General features: G+C 41.9%; 2 protein-coding genes across 10 annotated transcripts in view; one reads left to right on the forward strand and one right to left on the reverse strand.

Moving 5' to 3' along the window:
* Positions 1-21,464, reverse strand: part of Efcab11 (EF-hand calcium binding domain 11) — a 205,976-nt gene extending 184,512 nt beyond the window's left edge. For 3 of the 7 annotated variants that reach the window (XM_029568633.1, XM_029568631.1, XM_029568632.1), the window contains exons 1-3: positions 20,375-20,599; positions 19,883-19,978; positions 13,120-13,165 (exon numbers count right to left, since the gene is read on the reverse strand). In XM_029568633.1, the coding sequence (XP_029424493.1) occupies positions 13,120-13,165; positions 19,883-19,978; positions 20,375-20,485 (253 nt within the window). In that variant the 5' untranslated portion in view covers positions 20,486-20,599. Of the gene's footprint in view, positions 1-13,119; positions 13,166-19,882; positions 19,979-20,374; positions 20,600-21,286 lie in introns of those variants that run through there. The other 4 variants (XM_017800804.2, XM_029568634.1, XM_029568630.1 and 1 more) reach the window with 4 other exon arrangements.
* Positions 21,465-21,545: 81 nt separating this feature from the next.
* Positions 21,546-22,157, forward strand: part of Tdp1 (tyrosyl-DNA phosphodiesterase 1) — a 107,240-nt gene continuing 106,628 nt past the window's right edge. For all 3 annotated transcript variants that reach the window (XM_017800806.2, XM_008843804.3, XM_017800807.2), the window contains exon 1: positions 21,546-21,610. The gene's annotated coding sequence lies outside the window, so the exon portion shown is untranslated. The remainder of the gene's footprint in view (positions 21,611-22,157) is intronic.

Genomic DNA, 22,157 nt, shown 5'->3' on the forward strand with positions numbered 1-22,157 from the left:
AGGAACTTGGGTGTTGCACTGACCTGAGACCCTCGCCGTGGCCGCGCCGCGCAGGGATGCAAAGGCAGATGGGGTGGGAAGAAGCCCCAAGATTTCCCAGGGAGTGGATTGAGTAGCTGGGTTGTACTGGATGCAAAGGATCAGGGAGAGGAAAGGTAAGCCTCGGAGCCCCAGAAAGAGGCTGTCAGCCCCAGAAAGAGGCTGGCGTGTTGCAGGACCAGGGAAGTAGAGGGAGGTGAGGGTGGGGCCAGGTCCAGAAGCAGTGCTCCTGGGGCCCAAGGAAGGCACCAAGCTGGTCCAGGTGAAAAGGATCAGGAAGCAGCACTGGCTCCCCAGGTGTCTGAGGCCCCAAGACTAAGAATGGCACAGGGCCCAAACTAGGAGTAGAGAACAGCCGGGGAGATGGAAGGGTGAACGCGGCTGGGGGAGTCAAGGCATGGAGGGCTGCGCGATAGACTTACCCCAAGAGAGGCCTGAGGGCAGGAGAGCAGGCCAGGAGAGTTCCATTTTACTTTTTGAGACACCATCTAAGCTGCCCAAGCTGGCCTTGAGCTCACTCTGTAGCCCACACAGGTTTTAAATTTATGATTCTCCTGCCTCAGCCTCCTGAATAGCTAGAAATAAAGACTTGTATTATGCGACCTGGTCCTTTTGAAAAATTAAATCTTGCTATGATTTCTTTTCCTGTCTGTTCTCTCTTAGCAGTTGTTTTATTATAAATCATTTTTAAAATATCATTTTGTCAGTTACTGGTTCTGGTGATATTGTTGTCATTATAACTCTTTACATTATGAATTCCACAACTGATAATTATTTTAACTTTGATTAGTCAGTTAAATGACTCCTATTTTTTCTCATTGAGTAAATCTGCTGCTAAATTCTTTAACTTTGTATGGTTGGAAAGTCTAGATTTCATCTTCCTTTCTAAAACATATTTTTGTTCAGCATACAATTTTAGGTTGACGGACTTTTGGTGGGGCTGGCATTTTAGAAAGGTGCCTCTACTGTCTCCTGGCTTGTACTGCTTCCAACAGAAAGTCTGCTGTCACCCTTATTTTTGTTCCTCTATGTACTGTGTCTGTCTTTCCCTGGATATTTACATTTTAAACATCATCACTGTGAGCTATCTCATTATGTACCTTGGCATGGTTTCCTCAAGTTACTTATACTTGACTTTCATTGAATATCACATATTTGAAGATGTATAATTTTCATCATATTTGAAAACTTTTCATTATTTCTTCCACCATTTTTCCATCCCTATATCTCTCTCTCCTCTCCACTTGGACTCTAATTACACCCATATTTGCCATCTGAAGTTGTAGTGAAACTCACTGTTGCTTACTTTTCTTAATATTTTTTCTTTTTTTATTGAATTTTTGCAAAGTTCATATTTTTGCTATTTAAGCCCCTCCTCTATCTGCATCACTCTTTTAGTGACCCCCCCACTGGATTTCATATACTGTCATATACATTAAGGTCTATCATGTCAAGTTTGTGTCCCCAAACATCCTTTGGGTGGGTCCATCCACAGGAGCCTGGTTAACCTATCACACCCTTAAAGAAAACCGACTCTCCCTCCTCCAGCAGTTATCAGCTACCAATAGGTACTCAGCTGAGGTTGGAGCTTTGTTTTCACTTTTATGCTAGGAGTTTGTCTGGCGTGAGCTTATGTGAATGGGTCTTGTGCATGGTGTTACCATTGCTGTAGGTTCATATGAGTAACTTCCAGTTGTCTGGAAAACTCTGTTCCCTTGAGGTCACCTACCACCTCTGGCTCTTACAGTCTTTCTGTCCCCTCTTCTACAATGGTCCCTGAGGCTTGGGTGGCCAAGTTTTGATACAGGTGTCCTATTCAGGGATAAGCATTCTTCAGTCTCTTATTCTTTATACATTGGCCAGTTGTGCTTTTTAGGTTAACTGGCTGCATGAGGAAGCTTTGCCTAAAAATATCCCTTCTACCCGGTCCCACTACGTTCTCTGAGCCTTAGGTATAGAGGCTGCATTATAGATGTGTCACCTAGGGTTGGGCATTTCATAGACACTTAATCTGAGTCTGACCAGTTATGGAACTTTGAAACAGCTTCCTTCAGTCTTTGTGTGCTTCAAGTCAGACAATGTCTATGAAGTTTGCAAGTGGAGCAGTTTTCATCACTAAAAGTATGACTGGAACATTTTACCAATTTTTGCTACAAAGGGATTAAAGGTAGATACATACAATCATACCCTAATTACATAGTATATCAGCCAAACAAACTGAGGAATGTTCTTTAAAAATAAAACAAAAAAGTGAGGGGTGTATTCATCAAAGTTACCAATGTTATAAAAGTGTTGCAAAAATATTCCCAATTATAGAAATGTAACAGTAAAAACTAATTCCTGCAATGAAAGAGGAAAGAAACTATTAAGTGCATTATCAGATTAACTGTTAAAAATAGAACATAAGTGATAAATTAGATAAAAAATATGATGTATTATGGAAATGTACAGTATGGGGGATCAGATAAGGCAAATGCAGAAATTAAGAAAAAAATGAAAAAATGAACTTGGATAAAAGGTATGAAGCTATTTTCTGCACTATTTTTATTTAGCAACTTTTTGTAAGCTTTAAACAATCCCCCCAACAAAAAAGGGAGTAATTTTGAAAAGCCAATTTGGTATGGACTGGCTCCTATCTCCTCATACAAAAGGTTGGTCTCCCTCCCTCCCTCCCTCCCTCTTTTCCTTGTACTCTTTCCTTCTCTCTCCTTCACTAGACCATTCTATTAGGCTAAGAAACATGTTCTTCTAGCTTAAACAAACAAGCAAACAAAACATCTCGATCCAAGCCACTCCAGACTGTCATACATTATCACTCCTCTTTATCCTCAACCCACTCTAGCCTAGCTGGTGACATCATCACACACTCTAATTCTTCTTAAAATCAAATATACCTCCAGGTTGCTGACTCAAATGGACACTCCTCACTCATATATGTTATCAGAGTAATGCTGACCACAGTCTCTTCATTGAAATATCACTTCCTCTGGATTTTGAATCAACATTCCTTTCTTAAATTTTCTTTTTATTTTCTATGTATGAGTGTTCTGCCTGCATGTATATAAGTGTACCCATGCATGCAAACTTATGGAGGCCAGAAAAGGGAATTTGATCCCCTGAAACTGGAGTTACAGAAGATTCTTAGCCACCATGTGGGTGCTGGGAACTGAACCCAGGACTTCTATAAGAGCAGCCAGTGCTCTTAACTGCTGAGCCATCTCTCCAGCCCTGAACTGAATTCTTGACTTTCCCTCTGCCCTTCTGTCATTCCTGTTTCCTTTATTTACCTTATTCTCATCTGTTCCCTGACTCCTCTATTAACTACAGTTCCTAAGATGTTTAGTTCACCTGTCTAGATGGTTTTACCCTACACATGATTTAAAAAGCCATCTACATGCTGATATTCTTAATTTTATTTCTTGACTACAGAGCTTTCCTCTGAGTTCCATATGCAAACAATCAGTTGCTTTGACATATGGATTAAAACTTCTGAATTTTAACATACTCAAAATTGAATTTTAGGCCTCATCAGCCCCCAATCTTCTTCCTTGCTCGTGGTTCAGCATTATTTCCAGTCATTCAGCTATCAGCTGGGAATGGGAGTGCAGGCCTGTAACCCCAGCAGGCTGGAAGTTGAAACAGAAATTGGAGGATAACAAATGTTGGCTACCTAGTAACGCCCCGTCTGTGAGTTAATCTTGATTGTTAATCTGAGAGGATTTAGAATCACCATGGAAATGAAGCTCTGGGCATGTCTGTGAGGGGATTATCTAGATTAGGTCCACTGAGGTGGGAAGACCTATCCTAAATGCAGCTGGTGCCATTCTGTGGGCAGGTGCCTGGGGCTGAATAAAGAAATGAAAGCAAGTTGAGCACAAGCTTTGCTCTCTGCTTCCTGACTGTAGCCAAAATGTGATCTGCCTCCTCAAGCTCTTCCACCATGATGGACCACACCCTGGAAATGTGAGCCAAAATCAAACCTTCTTACTTGTTTTGTCAGGTATTTTATCACAATGACAAGACAAGTAACTAATACACCATCTAAATACACACACACACACACACACACACACACACACATACACACACGAGGGGAGTGAAACACAGAATCATCCTCTGTATGTTGAAATTATAAGTGATATTTCTGTCTTCAAGCCTTTGAATGGTTTGAATTTTCCAATTATAAACTCATCACACCTGTAAATTAACTAATCAAAATGAAAAGGACTTCTGAGTAAGATGCTGCATGTCCTAGTTTCATTTCTGCTGCTGTGATACCTGTACAGCCAAGTGACTCAGGAGACCAAGGATCATTTTAGCTCACAATTCCAGGTTACAATCCATGACTGCAGGGAAATCACTGTGACAGGAGCTTAAGGCAGCTGGTCACATGCACAGTCAAGAGCAGACATGCATGCATACATGTATGCTTAGTGCTCTCCTGTGCTTTCTCTACTCTCACACAATTCAGGGCCCTATTTATCAAGTGGGTCCCACTTAAATTAACTCAAGGAAAATCTCAGGCCTGGTGTAGTGGCACATGCCTTTAATCCCAGCACTTAGGAGGCAGAAGCAGGTGGATCTCTGTAAAATTGAGGCCAACCTGGTCTACCTACAGAGTTCCTGGCCAGTTGGAGCTACAGAGACCCCATCTCAAAGAAAACAAAAACAAAACAATCTCCCCCAGGCATACCCATAGATGCCAACCTCACTGAAATTCTTCCCAGGTGATTCTAGGTTGTGTAATGTTGACAGTTAAAACTAATTGCCCAGCATGGTGGCACACGCCTTTAATCCCAGCATTTGGGAGGCAGAGGCAGGTGGATCTTTGGTCCACATTGTGAGGTCTACATCTCCTGGTCTACATTGAGAATTCCAGGCCAGCTGGGGCTATAGAGAGACCCTGCCTCAAAAAGACCAAAACAAAACAAAACAACTTATCATCACAGTGGATTAGAAGGTACCTCTGTGCAACTGGTGAAAGGTAAAGCCAGAAGACTAATTTTTAAAAATTGACTCTATTAGGGGCTGGTGAGATGATTCAGCTGTTAAAAGCACTGACTGCTCTTGCAGAGGACCCAGGTTCGATTCCCAGTACCTACATGGTAGCTAACAACTATCCAGTTCCAGGGGATCTGACGCCTTCTTCTGACATCCGTGAGCATTGCACAGCATGGGTGCACTTACACACATGCAGGCAATACACTCATACACATAAAAAATAAAAATAAAATAAGGGGCCAGAGAGGTGGCTCAGTGGTTAAGAGCACTGACTGCTCTTGGAGAGGACCCGGGTTCGATTCCCAGATAGTACTATGTGCACTAAGATATTGTGTACATATCTTGCATATGAATGCAAAGGAAGTAAGCAGTAGCAGAATGATTTGTCAGGGCTGGTGTTAACTTGCTGTAGAAAACACCTGTGTGTTTCACTGTGTTCTTGATAAGATTCAGAGACAGTAGCACTAGAGGTACAGGAGCCTGAAGCTAACATGGTGGCTACAAACCATCCTTAACTCCAGTTCCAGGGGAATCTGAAATCCTCTTCTGACCTCTACGGCATTACATGACACAGGTGCACTCACATACATTCAGGCAATATACTCATACACATAAAATTAAAAACATAATAAAAAAATAGACTTTATTCATATGACGTAAGGAAAAAGAAATAAGCCTACGTGAGATCTTCTCCACAGAGAAGTCAAGAGTGGCTGTCAACACGTGCCAAGCTACCCCATGCTGCTCAGTCACACCAGGCTACTTATTGGAGTCAATTCCAGGAGGAATCGTATCATAGCTTCCTGGACACTATAACAACAGTGAGCTAGAGAGAGAATGACCAGGCTGCAGAGATGCAACCAGGGACTGGATGCACCAATGTTGGAAGGATGGCTGGAGCTGTGTGGGCTCCAAGATGGAGGCAGGAGAGGTAACAGGAGCCTGAAGTTAATATTCTACCAGTGCCTTGGATGGCATAGCTTGAGAAGGAATCTGTATAAGAGAACATAAAAAGTAGACTGAATGGTCTCCCCAGCAAACATGAGTAAATTCTGCAGCCACAAAGAGAACACTGGCCACAAAACCAAATGTGACCAGCCAGGCCTTCCATACCCTCAAAGCCTCAGTTACAGGAGGAAATCCTACATGGAAAGTATGTGTCCCCAAACACCAGAAATGAAGTTAGTAACTGGCAATGAGGGGTGTGGGACTCAGACGAGAAAATTCTGAAATAAACTGGAGTCCCACCTGGCAAGAAGAGCATACTGATTAAATTGTTTGAGTTACTGAGGCTAACAGTCCTCCCCCACATCAGCAGAGACTGCCACAAAAGACATTCAAGGGGTGGGAGAAACCACATTCATCCAAATTAGGAAGGAAAGTTGACTGAGGTTACAGTATCTCCTATTGCATTTTATTCCTTTTGTTTAGTTTTATCAATACTTCTCTACGTCACAAGTCTAGTTTCCTTTCTGTTGCTGTGATAAAATACCCTGACAAAAGTAACTTTCAGGGAGAAAGGATTTATTCAGTTTATAATTCTAGGTTATAATCTATCACTTCGGGAAAGTCAAGGTAAGAACCTGAAGCCCCTTGTCACATCCCCAATCCAGAGCAGAGAGAAGGTGAATGCCCGTGTGCTTCTTGTGCTCAGCTTGTTCTCCACATGTACACAGCCTAGGATCACCAACCCCAGGGAACAGTGCCACCACAATACAGGGTCTTCCTCATCAATAACTGTAATTAAGACAATCCCCTGCAGACATGCCCACGGGCCAACCTGCTCAAGACGATCCCTCATGAGATTCTCTTCCCAGGTGACTATAGATTGTGGAAAGTTGACAATTAGAACTCACCATCATGCTTGCTTACTTTTTGCTTGTAACTCATCTGAATATAACTTGTCTGATTCATCATATGCATTTATGACTATCCTTTGTTTCTCTGTACCTATTCTCTATTTTATCATACCTCTAACCATACATTAATACTTTCCCTTTCATACTTTACTTCTTCTTGTCCCCTTTTCTGGCTTTCTCATTTTACTACTTAATTATTAATACCTTTAGCTTGAAAAACTATTAACAATTAACCTATTTCTCAAACAACCCCCTAATGCTACTGTCTCTGAATCTTATCAAGAACACAGTGAAACACACAGGTGTTTTCTACAGCAAGTTAACACCAGCCCTGACAAATCATTCTGCTACTGCTTACTTCCTTTGCATTCATATGCAAGATATGTACACAATGTCTTAGTGCACATAGTACTACCTGTATTCCTTCACCCCCCCCAAATTACTTAAGAGGTGACTATTCTTTAATTAACTATCACTGTATTTCCATATTGTTATCTATCCATGGGTTGTGGCTGCTTCTGATGATAGTATTATACTCTTGGAATAACACAGAGGCCAAGTCTGGTGCCTCTAGTAGTTTAGTAGTCTAACTATTGAGCTATACCTCCATTTAATGGAGAGAAATGAAACCTCAGTCCTAGTACACTAATCCCACTACACACTACACATACTTTCACTGAAAGAACACTGGTGATTTAAAAACAATTCAAACAATAGCCTAATCCCAGATGTCCAAGTCCCAATATAGAACATAAGAAATGTGAAAATCCAAAGTTACAGGACTCCTTGGAAAATTAATTCCATAATAATGACCTCCACTGAGAGTGAATTCTATGAAATCCCAGACAAAGAATTGAAAAGAATGATTAGAATAATTGTGTTCAATAAATTCAAAGAGGACATAAACTCTTTAGTGAATTAAGAGAGAGCACAAACAGATGAATGAAATAAGGAAGTCAGTGCAGTATATGAAAGTGGAAATCAACAGAAATAAGAAATACGAAAAATTGAAATCCAAACTTAGAAATGAGAGCTCATTAAATTAAACCTTAAAATCTTAGCATAGATGGGTAAAGTGGATAAGAAGCCCCAACCCTAACTGAGGAACTACTGGCAACCAATAATTGCTGGGGAAGGGAGAATCAATTTTCTTTAAGAGTGTGACACTGTGGTATATTAGCCAGGCTCCAGGAAATGGACCCACACTAAAGGGCATTTGGGGACACAAATTAAACTTGATAGGCCTTAAAAAAATAATAGAGAACATAAAATTGGGTGGAGGGTTTAGTAAGAGGGGCTGCAGATAGGGGAGGGTATCTGAATATGAGCAAAATACATTGTATTAAATTCTAAAAAATTCAATAAAAATAATTTCAAAATTGAGTCAAGATTTAATATTCTATGTAAAAATAAGCACATCTATTTCATTAGTATGCATACTTGCATTCATCTTTAATAAATGGTAAATTTATATGTGTACCAAAGAATGTTTGAAAACAGTTTTTCAGTATTTGTTATCAGAAGAAACAACTTAGTGTTTAGCCTCATCAATAGAATAAATGAAATGGAAGGAAAGAGTAATAGGTCTTGAAGACAAGACAGATGATAGGACATTCAGACAATGATAAAGATAAACCAGTAAGAAAATACAGAGTATGAGAGCTCTGTGGGACACCAAGAAAAACAGAGAAGAAGAATGGACACACGAAAGAGAAGAATCTCAAATGATAGGCACAGGCAATAAAATCACTGCAGAAAACTTCCCAAATCGAAGGGAGAAGATGACCAAATACAGGACACAGTTAGAAAGCCAAGGAGACTAGACCATAAAAGAACTTCCCCATATATATTATAGTTAAAACACTAAAGAACAAAGAAAGTACACTGGAGCTACAATAGGGAAGCACCAAGTTGCATCTGAAGGCAAACCCACCAAAGTAACAGCAGATTTCTCAAAATAAACACTAAAAGCCAAGAGGGGCAAGAACTATGTATTTCAAGTCCTGAAGACAATAATAACTGCTAATCCAGATGACTATTGAAGAGGCCAAACTGACTCCATTTTGTTCTAACTGACTTTTGCTTTACCCTGCGTTTCCGCCCAGCAGCTCCCCTGAAGCCAGCCAGGCAGAACCCATCCCATAAAGGTTGTGCCAGCAGTTTCAGGGAATATGTTTTTTCCACAATACTGGGAAACTTACAACTAGCCAGGCAGAACGCCCTGTCCAGCTACACCTGCATCTCCAGAGAGTCCACTGTTTCTACAATTCTAAAAAACTTGTTTTCCTAACCAAAACTTAGAAACTTGTTTAACTAAAAACTTTGTTAACTAAAACCTTCTTTGTTAATTGATCTGCCCCTAGCCAATATAACTATGGTGATTTGATGTATTCATGGTTATTGGCTTTGCCCCTGACATGATAAAATTGTGGTTTTAGGCTTTATGAACTCCACTCCTCCTCCCCTTGGGGTAGAGTTATTTTGGGTCTGAGCCCACTCTCAACTACCTGGCTAACTATTAAAGGACTCTTACTCCAACATCACTATGTGGCGTTCCTCTGTGCTTCGAACTTAGTACTATACTATGACCAGCAAAGTTATCTTTCATAACCTGAAGAATGAAAAACTTTCCATGATTAACACAAATTAAAGCCAGCACTACAGAAGATATATGAAGGAATCCTACATACTGAAGAGTAGACAAACATGTCCTGAAATCACAAGAAAAAAAAAAAAAAAAACGGCACCATAAAATAAATAGCAAATGAGGATTGGGAAAGCAAACATTACAAAAGGAACAAATGACAAGAATAAATACATACATTTCAATAATAATTATGAGGATTAACAGACTCAGATTGTATTTAAAAAAAATATGATCAATTTGTTGCCCATGAGAAATGTACCACACAGGCAAGGACAAACACAATCTTAGGGCAAAAAGATGGAAAAAGAATTTTCAAGTTAATCAAACTAGAGAGCAACCAGGTGTAGCAATTATGTGACAAAACAGACCGCAGACCAAAATTAGCTATAATACATACAGAGTCATAATAAAAACAGCATGCTGCTGGTACAAAAACAGGGGGTGGGAAACAGATCAATGGAATAGAAGAGGGGACCAAGAAATAAATCTATACAACTACAATCACCGAATTTTGACAAAGCTGTCAAAAACATAAGCTGGAGAAAAGACAGCCTCTTTAACAGATTGTACTGGAAATGAAATCTCCCTATTTCTTATCCTATACAAAAATCTATTCAAAATGGATCAGAGGCCCTAAGAGTAAGACCTGAAACTGTTGGAAGGAAAATATTTCAATATATAGGCATAGGCAAGGACTTTTTGAGGACTGTAACAGTTCTTGAAATAATACCAAGAATTGACAAATGGGATTACATGAAATTAAAAAGCATCTGCACATCAAAGGAAGCAGTTAATCAAGTGAAAAGACAGCCTACACAATGGGAAATAAATCTTTGCTAGTTACACATTTGACAGATTAATATTTAGAATATATAAAAAACTCGAAAGACTAAACTAACACAAAAAACCTACCACCACCAAACAAGCCAATCAACAAAGGACTAATGAAGTGAACAAATGAACAGACAGTTCTCTAAAAAAGTATAAATGGCCAGTAAATATGAGAAACTGTTCAACATCTTTAGGTATCACAGAAATGCAAATTAAAACCACACTAAAGGTCTGGGGAGATGGTTCAGTCAGCAAGGTGCTTGTGGGCATTGCATACATGTGGTGGTTTACATACAAGCACACAAAACACTCATATACAGAAATTTTTAAAAAAATCTGGGCATGGTGGCATGTGCTTGTAATTCTTGTGCCAGGGAAGTGGAGACAGATGTATCCCTGGGGCTTGCGGCCACACAGACTAGCCTACTTTGACAAGTTCCGAGTCAACGAGAATGCCTATCTCAATCAACAAGGAGGATAATACCTGAGGGCCAACACCAAAGGTTGACCTCTGGTCCTCACATCCACACACCCATGTTCAAATGCATGTGCACTGGCATGCATGCATGCAGACACATGTAACATGAGCATACATGAGATTTCATTACCCCAGTCCAAATGACTATCTTTAAGAAAACAACAAACACTGGTGAGGATGCAGGGAAAAGTTAACTCTTATGTATTGCTGGTACGAATGTAAATTGGCCCAGTGAATATGGAAATCAGTATGGAGTTTCCTTAATAAAACTAAAAGTAGAATTACCATATGGCCAAACCATACCAATTCTGGGAAATACCCAAAGGATTCCTGCGTCATGTTTACTGCAATATTACTTATAGTCAACAAGTTAAGGAATCAGTCATGAATGACAAATAAAATGCAGTATATGTACACAGTGGGGTTTTATTCAGCCATAAAGAATGAAATGGTGTCATTGCTGGACAATGGATGCATCTATCATATTAACAAAATAAGCCAGACATGGAAAGATATGCTTTCTCTTATTTGTGTACCCTAGAATTCTTTATGAATACACACACACACACACGACATAAAAGCAAAAGGAAGACTGGGGGAAACAAGGACATTAAGGTGGGATGGGGAAGAGGGAACGGGAAGAGGATGAATGTTGCCAATGTACATGATACACTTGAAAGAAACTGTCCCCATGAAGTCCAACATAATGTATAATGAATCTATACCAGTAAGAAAAAAGAAAGCAACACCACAATGGTAGTGAGGAAAGAGGAACCCTTCCTCACTACTGATGGGACTATAAACTGGTATAGCCACCTTAGGAAGAAGCATGCAGGTTCCTCAAAAACTAAAAATTTAACTATATGCCTCAGCTATACCACTCCCGGGCATATACTCTAAGGACTCTAAGTCCTACCACAGCAATACCTGCACATCCACGTCTATTCTCCACTACTAATAAATAGTATTAGTACTAATTAGTATTAACACTAGTACTAGCATATTGCTCCACTACTAATACTAATTTCTTAAATAGATTCAACCTAGCTGTCCAAAAGATGAATGTATTAAGAAAATGTAGTCCATAACAGTGGAATTTTAGTCAATCATAAAGAAAAATTAAATCATGACATTTGCAGGAAGATGGATGGAACTAGAAACCATGTTAAACGAAATATGCCAAACACACAATAACAAATACTGCATGTTTTCTCATATATGGAACTTAAATTTGTGTGTGTGTGCACGTATGTCTCAAAACTAGAAAGGGAACCATGAGAGAAGAGTTTTTAAGGAAGGAAGAGGGGAAGGAAAGAGAGAAAGCAACCGGCTATGGGGGTGAGGAGGAGACCAGCAGAGGGGGGGCTATGGGGGTGAGGAGGAGACCAGCAGAGGGGGGCTATGGGGGTGAGGAGGAGACCAGCAGAGGGGGGCTATGGGGGTGAGGAGGAGACCAGCAGAGGGGCTGGGGAAGGGGGACAAACAAGGACAAAACAGGTATGAAAATACCATAATCAAACCTATTTCTTTGTATGCTAACTCAATAAACCAATAAAAACTTTTCAAAAGCTTTTCTTTTAAATGCTGAGAAACAAAGATGTGTTTAAATACAATGCATAGTCTATCTGTTCTTGTAGAGTTTACACCACAGTACAATTGTGCCACAAAGAAAAACAGCCTGACTCTGAGCATCCGTTCAAGGCCAAGAGCAGATCTGAAGTGCTGAGAACTGGTTCCTTCACTTTCTCAGAACTGTGCTCCAGAACAAGGGCCTCCTCTATTTTTTATTGAAACAGTATGTCCAACATGAAATGGAGAAGTAAAAGTCAGACTCTTCTTTCAGAAGAATTTTGCCCTTTCTGTCCCTAGACCAACACACACACAATCATAAACAGATGTGTTAAATGTCTCTCATTGTTTGCAACGAGATAAGCACTTCAACAGCACTTGATACATTCTCTCTCTCTCTTTCTCTCTCTCTCTCTCTCTCTCTCAAGCATCATTTTAGGATGAGGGCAAGGAAGGGTCATGAGGATTAAGGCCATCTGCCCAGGTCACAGAGGAGCACATGGCTCAGTGAGCTTGTCTACATTATACACAGGTAAGATAAGATTAACTTTTTGGTTGCAAGGTTAGGTAAGTCATTTGTCCAGAATATGTCCATGTTGTAGAAGTAATCCCTACAGTTCTTAATTATGTTGTTTGTAAATTTAGTTTTATGAATGTCTAAATAATGGCACTAAAAATATGAACTTTTGTATTACCAGAAGTGTTAGGATCCACCGAAGACATCACAGAATCCGCTTCTATCTAGAAAAAAGAATAAGAAAGAGGACATGAAATTTTTATCAGATATTTTCAAAGTGCAATTTCTTTGGCGTGTACTTATGTATATGTGTCTGGATGCATGTGTGTATACAGGTATATGTGTGTATGTGGGAACCCATTGCATGTGCATGCACATGTGTGTGAAGACCAGAAGGCAGCCTCCTGTGTCTTCCTCGTTTACTTTCCACCTTCTTTTTTGAGATAGGGTCTCTGAATTTCATTTTACTTGGACCTTGCTGATTATGCTAGGCTAGCTAGCCAGAGAGCCTCAGAGACCGACGTGTCTTTATATTCCCAGCTCTGAACTCACAAGTACATGCTACCATGTCCAACGGTTTTTTTTGGGGGGGGGCGGGGGAAGACAGGGTTTCCTGGTAGCCCCAACTGGCCTGGAACTTGATATGTAGACCAGGCTGCCCTTGATCTCACAGAGATCCTCTTGACTCTGCTTCTCGAGTGCTGGGATTAAAGGCATGCGCCACCACATCCAGCATGTCCAACTTTTTCACATGTGCCTCTAGGAATCTGAACTCAGGTTCCTCATGCTGCTTCAGTAAGCACTTTACCAACTGAGCCACCTCCAAGGCCCATCATTCTAATGATTTTATCCTTTTCTTTCCCTGTGCTCCTGTAGGCACCACCCACAGAGCGAAAAGGACTCTGTATCTTCAGTTGTGGACAAACATGAGCCGTGGGAACTGAGGGTGAGCAGCTTCACAGGAGCTCTGGGCCGAGGAAGGAGGTATGCAGGGCTGAGAGAGCAATTAGAAAACTCTGGGCCCTTCTGTCTTCTTGGTTCACACACTGAGTGTCTGCCACACGACCGGTCATCGTGTAGGGCAGTTTACATCGTTCTTGGGACTTTGTTTTTTTTAAATATTTTATTTATTGTTTTTATTTTATGTGTATGCATGTATTGCCTGTGTGCAGGTAAATGTACCCGTGCCTTGCAATGCCTGCGGAGGACAGAATAGGCTGTCGGATCCCCGGGAACTGGAGTTTCGGACAGTTGTTAGCTGCCATGTGGGTGCTGGGATTCGAACCCAGGTCTTCTGCAAGAACAACCAGTGTTCTTAACCACTGAGCCATCTCTCCAGCCCCCCAATTCTTGGGACTTTGTAAGTGTATGAGTACCAACTAATTGGCTGGTCATGGTTGGCAAACTCACTTCATTCTTAATTTCTCAAGCTCTTTCTCCTTTATTAAGTGAAGAAGGGTATACAGTGTGAACTTAGCTATCAAGAACTTAGGACATTGATAAAGAGCCAACCAAGTTCAGGCCCTTGATCTTCCTTCCCAGCTGTGTGAGCTGAAGTGTACTTGTTCTGGTTTGATTGTGCCCTCCCAATGCTAATCCCCAAATTCATGTGTTGGAATTTGAAGGTGAGGCCTTTGGGGAGGTACAAAGCACAAGTTCTTAATCCTGGGGTAAAAGAAGGCATCTGTTTTATAAGAAACCAACTTTATTGACCTTAGTACAAATAACCTCATTGACAGCTGTAATAGTAATTTTTCTTAAATTAATATTATAATAGTAATTACTATCTATAATAAATACTAATCTGCCATAATGGCCAGAACTTTATTCCACTGACCAACAGTTTAAGCATACAAATCAAGTTGACTGTCTTATGTAAATTATAACCTAAAACATAACCTTTCTTCCTTATTAAAAAATAAGCAATTATTACAATGGCTTTATATTTTCAATTTTTTCCTGACTATAAAAATAATGCAAGTCAAATGTGTTGGTCCACACCTGTCATCTCAGTACTTGGGAGACTGAGGCAGGAAGGTGTAGCCTAAAGCCAAAATGAATTACACAGCACAATAAGAACCTGTCAATAAAATACAGTAATATAATAGTAATAATACTGATCTATGCAGAAAAAATGAAAAGTATAAATTACAAAGAAGAAATCTGTTAAAGAGCCATTCAAAGCACACGACTGATAACAGTTTGGGCGAGTCTAACCTTCTGCTTTGTCTTTGCCTACGCAATATAAAACATCTGAGAACATACTATATGTAATGCTCCAGGGCCTACTTTTGCTAAATATTAACAAAGAAGCGTCTCCCTCCTACTGGCAACAAGGGCTTTAGTTATAACCAATAAGCAATCCAAGACTTGATAGCAACTGACATTTTCTCTACTGCCTGTCTTGAATCCCCTACACTCTCAAGTCCCTGAGCTTTCTTGGCTCATCTCATCCTTCTCAATGACTCCCATTCCATCTTCTTCATGAGTTCCCTACCTTTAAATTCAGGCTTCTTGAAAGTTCTTTCCCTGGCCTAGAGCTCTTTATACCCTGCAAAAAGCTTCCTATGTCATGCCTTTCAGTCTTACAATTTGAGTTACTCCTTGTAAACTGAGGAGCCCCAAATCTACTCCAGCCCTTACCTCTCTAACCAACTGCAGTTCCCATATTTAAGTGTCTCATGCTCTACCAACTGAACTAGCCAGGTGTCCCTATTGTTCGTATATTTAAGATAGGCAGGACCTTGATACTCAGTACAGTATCTGACAACCAAATATAGGTGAATCACCTGCAAGACACCTCAAATTCAATTTGCCTGGAGCTGACTCCCATGAACCTACTCCTCCTGAATTCTTTCTTGATAGTATCAGTCCACCTGAATTCTCTCTTACTGGGTGGTTACACTACTCTTTTACCACCAGTACTTCCAGGCAATCACCAGGGCATTAACTGGTCCTACTGCCCACAGAGGGTCCCAGACATGTCATGTCAGTAGTGAGTTTCTCTAGTCTAAAGGACATCTGGACACCTAGCACAGCTGCCCTCCCACCCATTTTGTCCTTCTTTCTGTGTGTTAACTATCTTCTCTGTCTTGGTATCTATTACAGTTCTGTAAGTCTGTCTATACAAAAATATAAATTGCTTTGAAGCAGGGACTGTGTTTCATTCATCTTCACATCTCTGTAACTAGCAAGTATTCCTTTTATTAAACAGAACTATTTAATAAATTTCATTATGCAAACAAGTACATCAGCATATAAATTGTTACTTAAGTCTTTCATGAAATATTGTAGTGCTATGCTTGTTCAAAATAATACCTTGCAATAGCACTTCAAAATACACACTTGCTAGGATAGAAAAATTTCATATTATTTAACTTATTAACCTACAATCAGTATTTCAGTTGTTCAAATGCAATATTAAAAAGTTAAACTTGGGGCTGGAGACATGGCTCAGCGGTTAAGAGCACTGGTTGCTCTTGCAGAGGACCAGGATTCAATTCTCAGCACCCACATGGCAGCTAAAGAACCATCTGCAGTGCCAGTTCCTGGGGATCCAATGTCCGCTTCTGACCTCCTTGGGCATTGCAATACAGGTACCCCTACATACATGCATGCGATACACTCATACACATAAAAATAAAAATAACTAAAATATTAAACTCCAAGGCTGAGCATGGTGGTACACACCTTTAATCCCAGCACTCAGGAGGCAGTGGCAGGTGGATCTCTGTGAGATCCAGGGCAGCCTGGTAAACATAGCAAGTTCCAGGCTGGTGCTACAGGGAGACCCTTTCTCAAAAAGAAAAAAAAAATTAAACTCCAGTACTTAACTTAGTACAAAATTTAAAACCGGCCAAATTTACTGCAGAGTGTATATTTAATGTCACCTATCTAATAAAGTTCATTGTATAAATGACTAGTGAGTGTAGAGGTGATTTGCTATGTTAGTACTTTATTGTTTAGTGATCTGTAACCATTAAATATTTCACTTGCCTGAAAAATAAAATGTTAAGGGCCAGTGATATGGTAAGTTTGCTGCTAAGTCTGGTGACCTGAGTTTGATACTTGGGACTCATATGATGGAAGCAGAGAAGCCACTCCTGCAAGTTCCTCTGACCTCCACTCATGCTGTGGCACGTGCCCACCACACACATACTCACATACATACAAATATAATTTTAAAATATTTTTAAAGATGTAAAACCTCAACCCAGTATATAAAGTGCATGCCTATCAAATTTCAAAACTGTATGCACATTACCATACCACTGTACCTGTCATTAAATTTCTCACCTGTTCTAAAGTTTAAAAACAAAATAGACTAAAAATGAAAGCAGCTATCTTTCCAGGTAAATACAATGTTCTACCAAGTTCAGCCTTTGCAGGTCATCTGTCTTGGGACTCCAGGGGAAATGATTGCAGGTTAGCAGCAAGGCTACAATTTCAGGGCCAGGACTACTTCTCTGAACTCAGTAACCAACTCACCATAGCTAAGGATCTCTAAGTAATCAAACCATTCTGAATACCCCGGGCTGCTCATGCATTGGACCTGGAGGAAAACAGAACACATTTACTGTAGAGTTGTACTGTATTCAAGCATACTGAAGGGTGCAGAAGTAGAACATCACAGAGTCCCTGGCTGCACTGAGCCAAGGATAGGTAAAACCTACTCATGAGGAACAGGTGAACCCTGCCCCATCCAGAAAGAGGGAGGGCATGCCAGGCAGACTAGAGTGCTCCATCTGCTTGATGGTTGTAGTTTATTTTCTTGAATTTTGACAGTGTCTTGACTTTATTAGTTCAGCACGGTAACAAGAATGGATCTGTCTCTAGACTGTATGTTAACAAGTAAGCAGAACAGCACTAAGACTGGGGTAAGTAGGAAACATCTTCCTAAATTAGGCTCATTGAAGTTTGGCTCAGGTTGGTTCAAGCATTGTGCAGCCTTTTCTAGAGAGTAACAGCTAACAAAATTTCAAGGTTCTCTCCAAGGTACTCCCTTGAAAGGTACCCTCCAAGGCTCAGGAAACACCATGGAAGAAGGGGAGTGGAAAGAATGCAAGGACCAGAGAAAGTTGGGGGTGTGTGTGGAATCATGACATCTGACATGATATGGCTTCTGCACTCTTGAACTCAAAGCAGTTGTGATTGCTTGCACCCCGTCAACACCCCGTCATGGAAGGGGGAGGAGCACATGGGACTCCATCCCTCCCCTGAGGATTTATACAGGCTTAACAGTTGATGGGGGAGGAAGTGATACTTTATTCAGTAGTGTAGCTACTGGAAAGGTGCCCATGCTCCTGTAAGCAACACTCACTGGGTCATGGCCCTTCTCTCTGTCTCTGTCTCTGTCTCTGTCTCTGTCTCTCTCTCTCTCTCTCACACACACACACACACACACATTATAGAAGGAGGAGGATAGTTGAGAAGACAAAGTGGGAGGAAGAAGGGACTAAGAGAGGGTAATAAGAGCTGAACATGATCAAAATACATTATGTGCATGTATGAAAATGTCATAATGAAACCCATTATTATGCAAAAATAACATGTGATAATAAAAACATTGAAAATTACAAATGTATATATCCTGGGACATGGCAATTATATTTCTAGGAATTTTGATATTTTGGGTTGTTTCCATTGTTTTGAAACTGTCTCATCATGAGCCCAAACTGGCCTTAAACTCCTGATCCTCTGCCTCAGGCTCCCAAGTTCTGCAATTATATATCTAGGGATTCTCAATATATATTCCAAAAGGATATAATCTATGTGCATATGTATTTAGACCGAAAGGAAGCTCATTGAGGCAATGCTTACAGAAACTGAAATTAATTCAAGTCCTACATAAAAACAATGAAAAGGAGACCAGCCACATACAATACCATACAATTTTCTTTTGCATTCTATTTATTTGTATTTTTATGTGTATGAGTGTATTGCCTGAATGTATCTAAGTGCACCCATGTCATACAGTGCCCACAGAGGTCAGAAGAGGGCATTGAACCCCCTGGACCTGGAGTTATGGACAGTTGTCCCATCATGTGGGTGATGAGAATCCACCCAGGTACTCTGCAAGAGCAGTCAGTGCTCTTAACTGCTAAGCTATGTCTCCAGCTCCCACAGCTACTTTCTCAAAAGGTGGTAATGGTGTGTGCTTTGGGGCGATGTCATTAAGTGAAAATATACATGTTAAAATAGTTAGCAGCTGTTGTTTTCAGTAAAAAACTAACCTACATGTGTATGTACAACTATACACAAGAAACTGGTTAGTTCCCAAGAAGTGGGACTCCAGTCTAGTAGGAAAGGGTGGGATTTTCTTTGACTATGAATCTATTACCATTGACATTTAAACAAAGTCTCTCCAAACTGAAAAAGAGATAAGCATATCAACTAGCAGGTGAATTACTTCTCTCACCAATACCCCCTCCCAGCCGTCCCTCACTACCATCCCATATTTAGTAAAATTATTAGTTGACCTGTAAAGTTGTTTGTTGGCTCCACTGGTATAGATTTCTAATTCATTCAAAGGCCCTGTGTTGGGCCTTTAAAAACAAAGAAAACTCAGCAAAACTGGAAACACCTTAGAAAAGGGCTTATATGGGACTGGAGAGATGGCTCAGGAGTTAAGAGAACTGGCTGCTCTGGCAGAGGACCCAGGTTCAATTCCCAGCATCCACATGGTGGCTAACAATCGTCTGTAACTCCAGTTTCAGGGGAATCTGACGCCCTCCGTGCGCACTACACGACAGGGGTGCACTTACATTCAGGCAATACATTCATACACTAAAATAAAAAAAATTTTTTAAAAAGGGCTTATAAATCAATGATTTTCTCTACAAAATCAAGACAGTGGTCCTGGGCAACTTTCTTAGGATTTACTCTCATCCAAAGGAGAGAGGAGGGAATTAGGAGAGGGAAGACATGAAAGAGGGTCTAACCTTGGACGGCTTGTACCCAAACAGCATCACAATTGCAACCTTGAAGTCTTCTCTGCTTAGGTATCCTTTTCTATCTTCATCGCATGCTTTAAATACCTAAGGAATATTACACATCTTCAATTAATAAGACAGCAAGCAGAAACATGAACATCTAGAACTCAACCCTGCCATAGGGCATTAAAAATGAGGTTTCATTAGCCTAATTTTAATTCCAAGAAATCTAAATTTACTGGGCTAAGATTTACTCCCTACCACCGCCGTCCGCCCCAAAAGTGTAAACGACTAGATCGCTAGGCTGATGCAAACTAATTCCTTTAAAATGTTTCAGTCTCAAGGTGAGGCCACGCGCAGGGGTTTGAACCGTGGGAGAGAAGCGGCTTGAGCGGAGCGGACAATCCACTGCAGCGGGCCGGGCGCAGCTCCTTTTCGAGGTACGGCCCTTTTCGAAGTACAACCCAGCTGAGGGAAGCCCAAGAGCGGAGACAAAAGTGCCTCACAGTGGAAGTCGAGAGGCGCTCCGACACCTACTTCCACCCACTTCCTGCGTTCCGAGGCGCTGACTTCGCTCGCCCGGGGCCGAGCGCCCGCCAGAGACAGAAACATAGCGGCCCACTCAGCCCTAGCTCGGTCTGCCAAGTCGCGGCTCGAAGAACTCAGGAGCGCGCAACCCGCCAGGCCACGCCTACCGCCGCCCGGTCACGCCCACCATCCCTCCACTCAACTTCGCCGCGCATCTCCAATGTCTCTTCCCATTGGCTGGCCTACGAGACACTGGGCGTTGATTCCCCAAGGTGATTGGCTAACAGTTTTGCGTACCAACGGCTCCTTGGCTCCGCCCATTCCTTGGCCCCTCCCTCCACTCTTGGTTCCGCCCCATTTTGTGTTTTCTAGGCTCCTAGCGAGCTGAGGGAGGCGCCAGTGCCTCTCTTAGATGCTTTTTTAACGCATCCCGGTTGCTTCCAGTCTCTCTACCAAACTTGCAATAAACTTTTTGATTATTTCAAATCATAACTCTTCTACACTTTGTAGGAGACGCAAAAAGAATGTGAATAAAGCACAAAAAGAACCAAACCAATTGGGCCAATTCCGAGACACACTTAAATCAACAGACTATTGGGTATAGCTCACAGGGTAGCTATTATGTCTATTTCCGTCCTCTTGGTGATCCCTGCACTTAACACTGTGTCTAGCACAGTTCAACGAAACGATTCGTTAGTGTTCACACAGAATTATTCAACCCTTGTGCAGTGATGCCTGATTTGAGGGACACCGAAGGAATAAAGAGCTCCCATTCCGTAGCAAACATCCGTAGAAAAAGGCAAGGAAAAGGCAGGAGTTTCGTTTTCCAGATGGGTTTACAGAGCCCTCTACTCTTCTGGAAAATCAGCAGGAATGGAAACATACCTGTCTTAAAGGAGAAGTAGTCATTCGAGGTTCCGGGTTTTATGGGAACTCAATATTAAACTATTCTCCTGCAGCAAGTTTTAAAGTTTGAGCCTGGACGGAGCTCCGGGGAGAGAGTATCCCACCCTGGGGACCCTGGCTGCACCACTTGCCTCGCGGCCCGTCCCCAGAACGAGGCGGACTTTAGGACCCAGCGGCCCGGGCGTCTGGAAGGTGAAGCGGCGTGGTGGGGAGACGCCCAGCGGCGGAGGGTTTGAAATATGCGCATGCGCAGACGAGCCTCAGTGGCGAGCTTGCGGCGGCGGCGGCGGCCTCGCGAGCCAGGTAGGTGTGGGCTTGTTTCGCGGGCCGGGTGCGCGCCCTCCTGATGGCGGCTTGCTGGGTGCTGCAGTCCGATGGGGTTCTGCAAGGCCGGCCGGGCTGGGGGCGAGCCGCGAGGGAAGTGGTGCAGCCGGGGTCCCCTCTCCCCGGAGCCTGGATCTGGGTCCAGGCGCCCCGCGGTGCTGCAGGCGCACCTGCTGACCTTGGAGCTCAGGGTCCTGTGGCCGGTTGGAGGGTCCCAGCGCCTGGGCAGCGCTCCCCACGTGCTGCCAGGCGCCGAACCTCTCTTTACTCAGTTTCCCCATCCTGGGGACGGTCGTGGTGTAGATAGGGTAAAGTGAGTCTCTACCCTTACATTTGTGTGTGGGCAGAGCTGAGCACCCGGAAACGTTAGCAGCTTTAGGGTTCCCGTAGCGCACCCCAAGTCCACCGACTTCTATTCCTAGCCATCTCCTTTAGCACCTGGCACCCCGCATCCTGCAGGAGCCTCTTCACCCCGATGTGTCTATCCAGAGTTGTAGTGGTTAACCGGGCCAAGAAACTCCCTTTA

The sequence above is a fragment of the Nannospalax galili genome, unplaced genomic scaffold, assembly GCF_000622305.1.
Source record: "Nannospalax galili isolate Female #2095 unplaced genomic scaffold, S.galili_v1.0 scaffold500, whole genome shotgun sequence".
In the NCBI taxonomy this organism is placed as follows: domain Eukaryota; kingdom Metazoa; phylum Chordata; class Mammalia; order Rodentia; family Spalacidae; genus Nannospalax; species Nannospalax galili.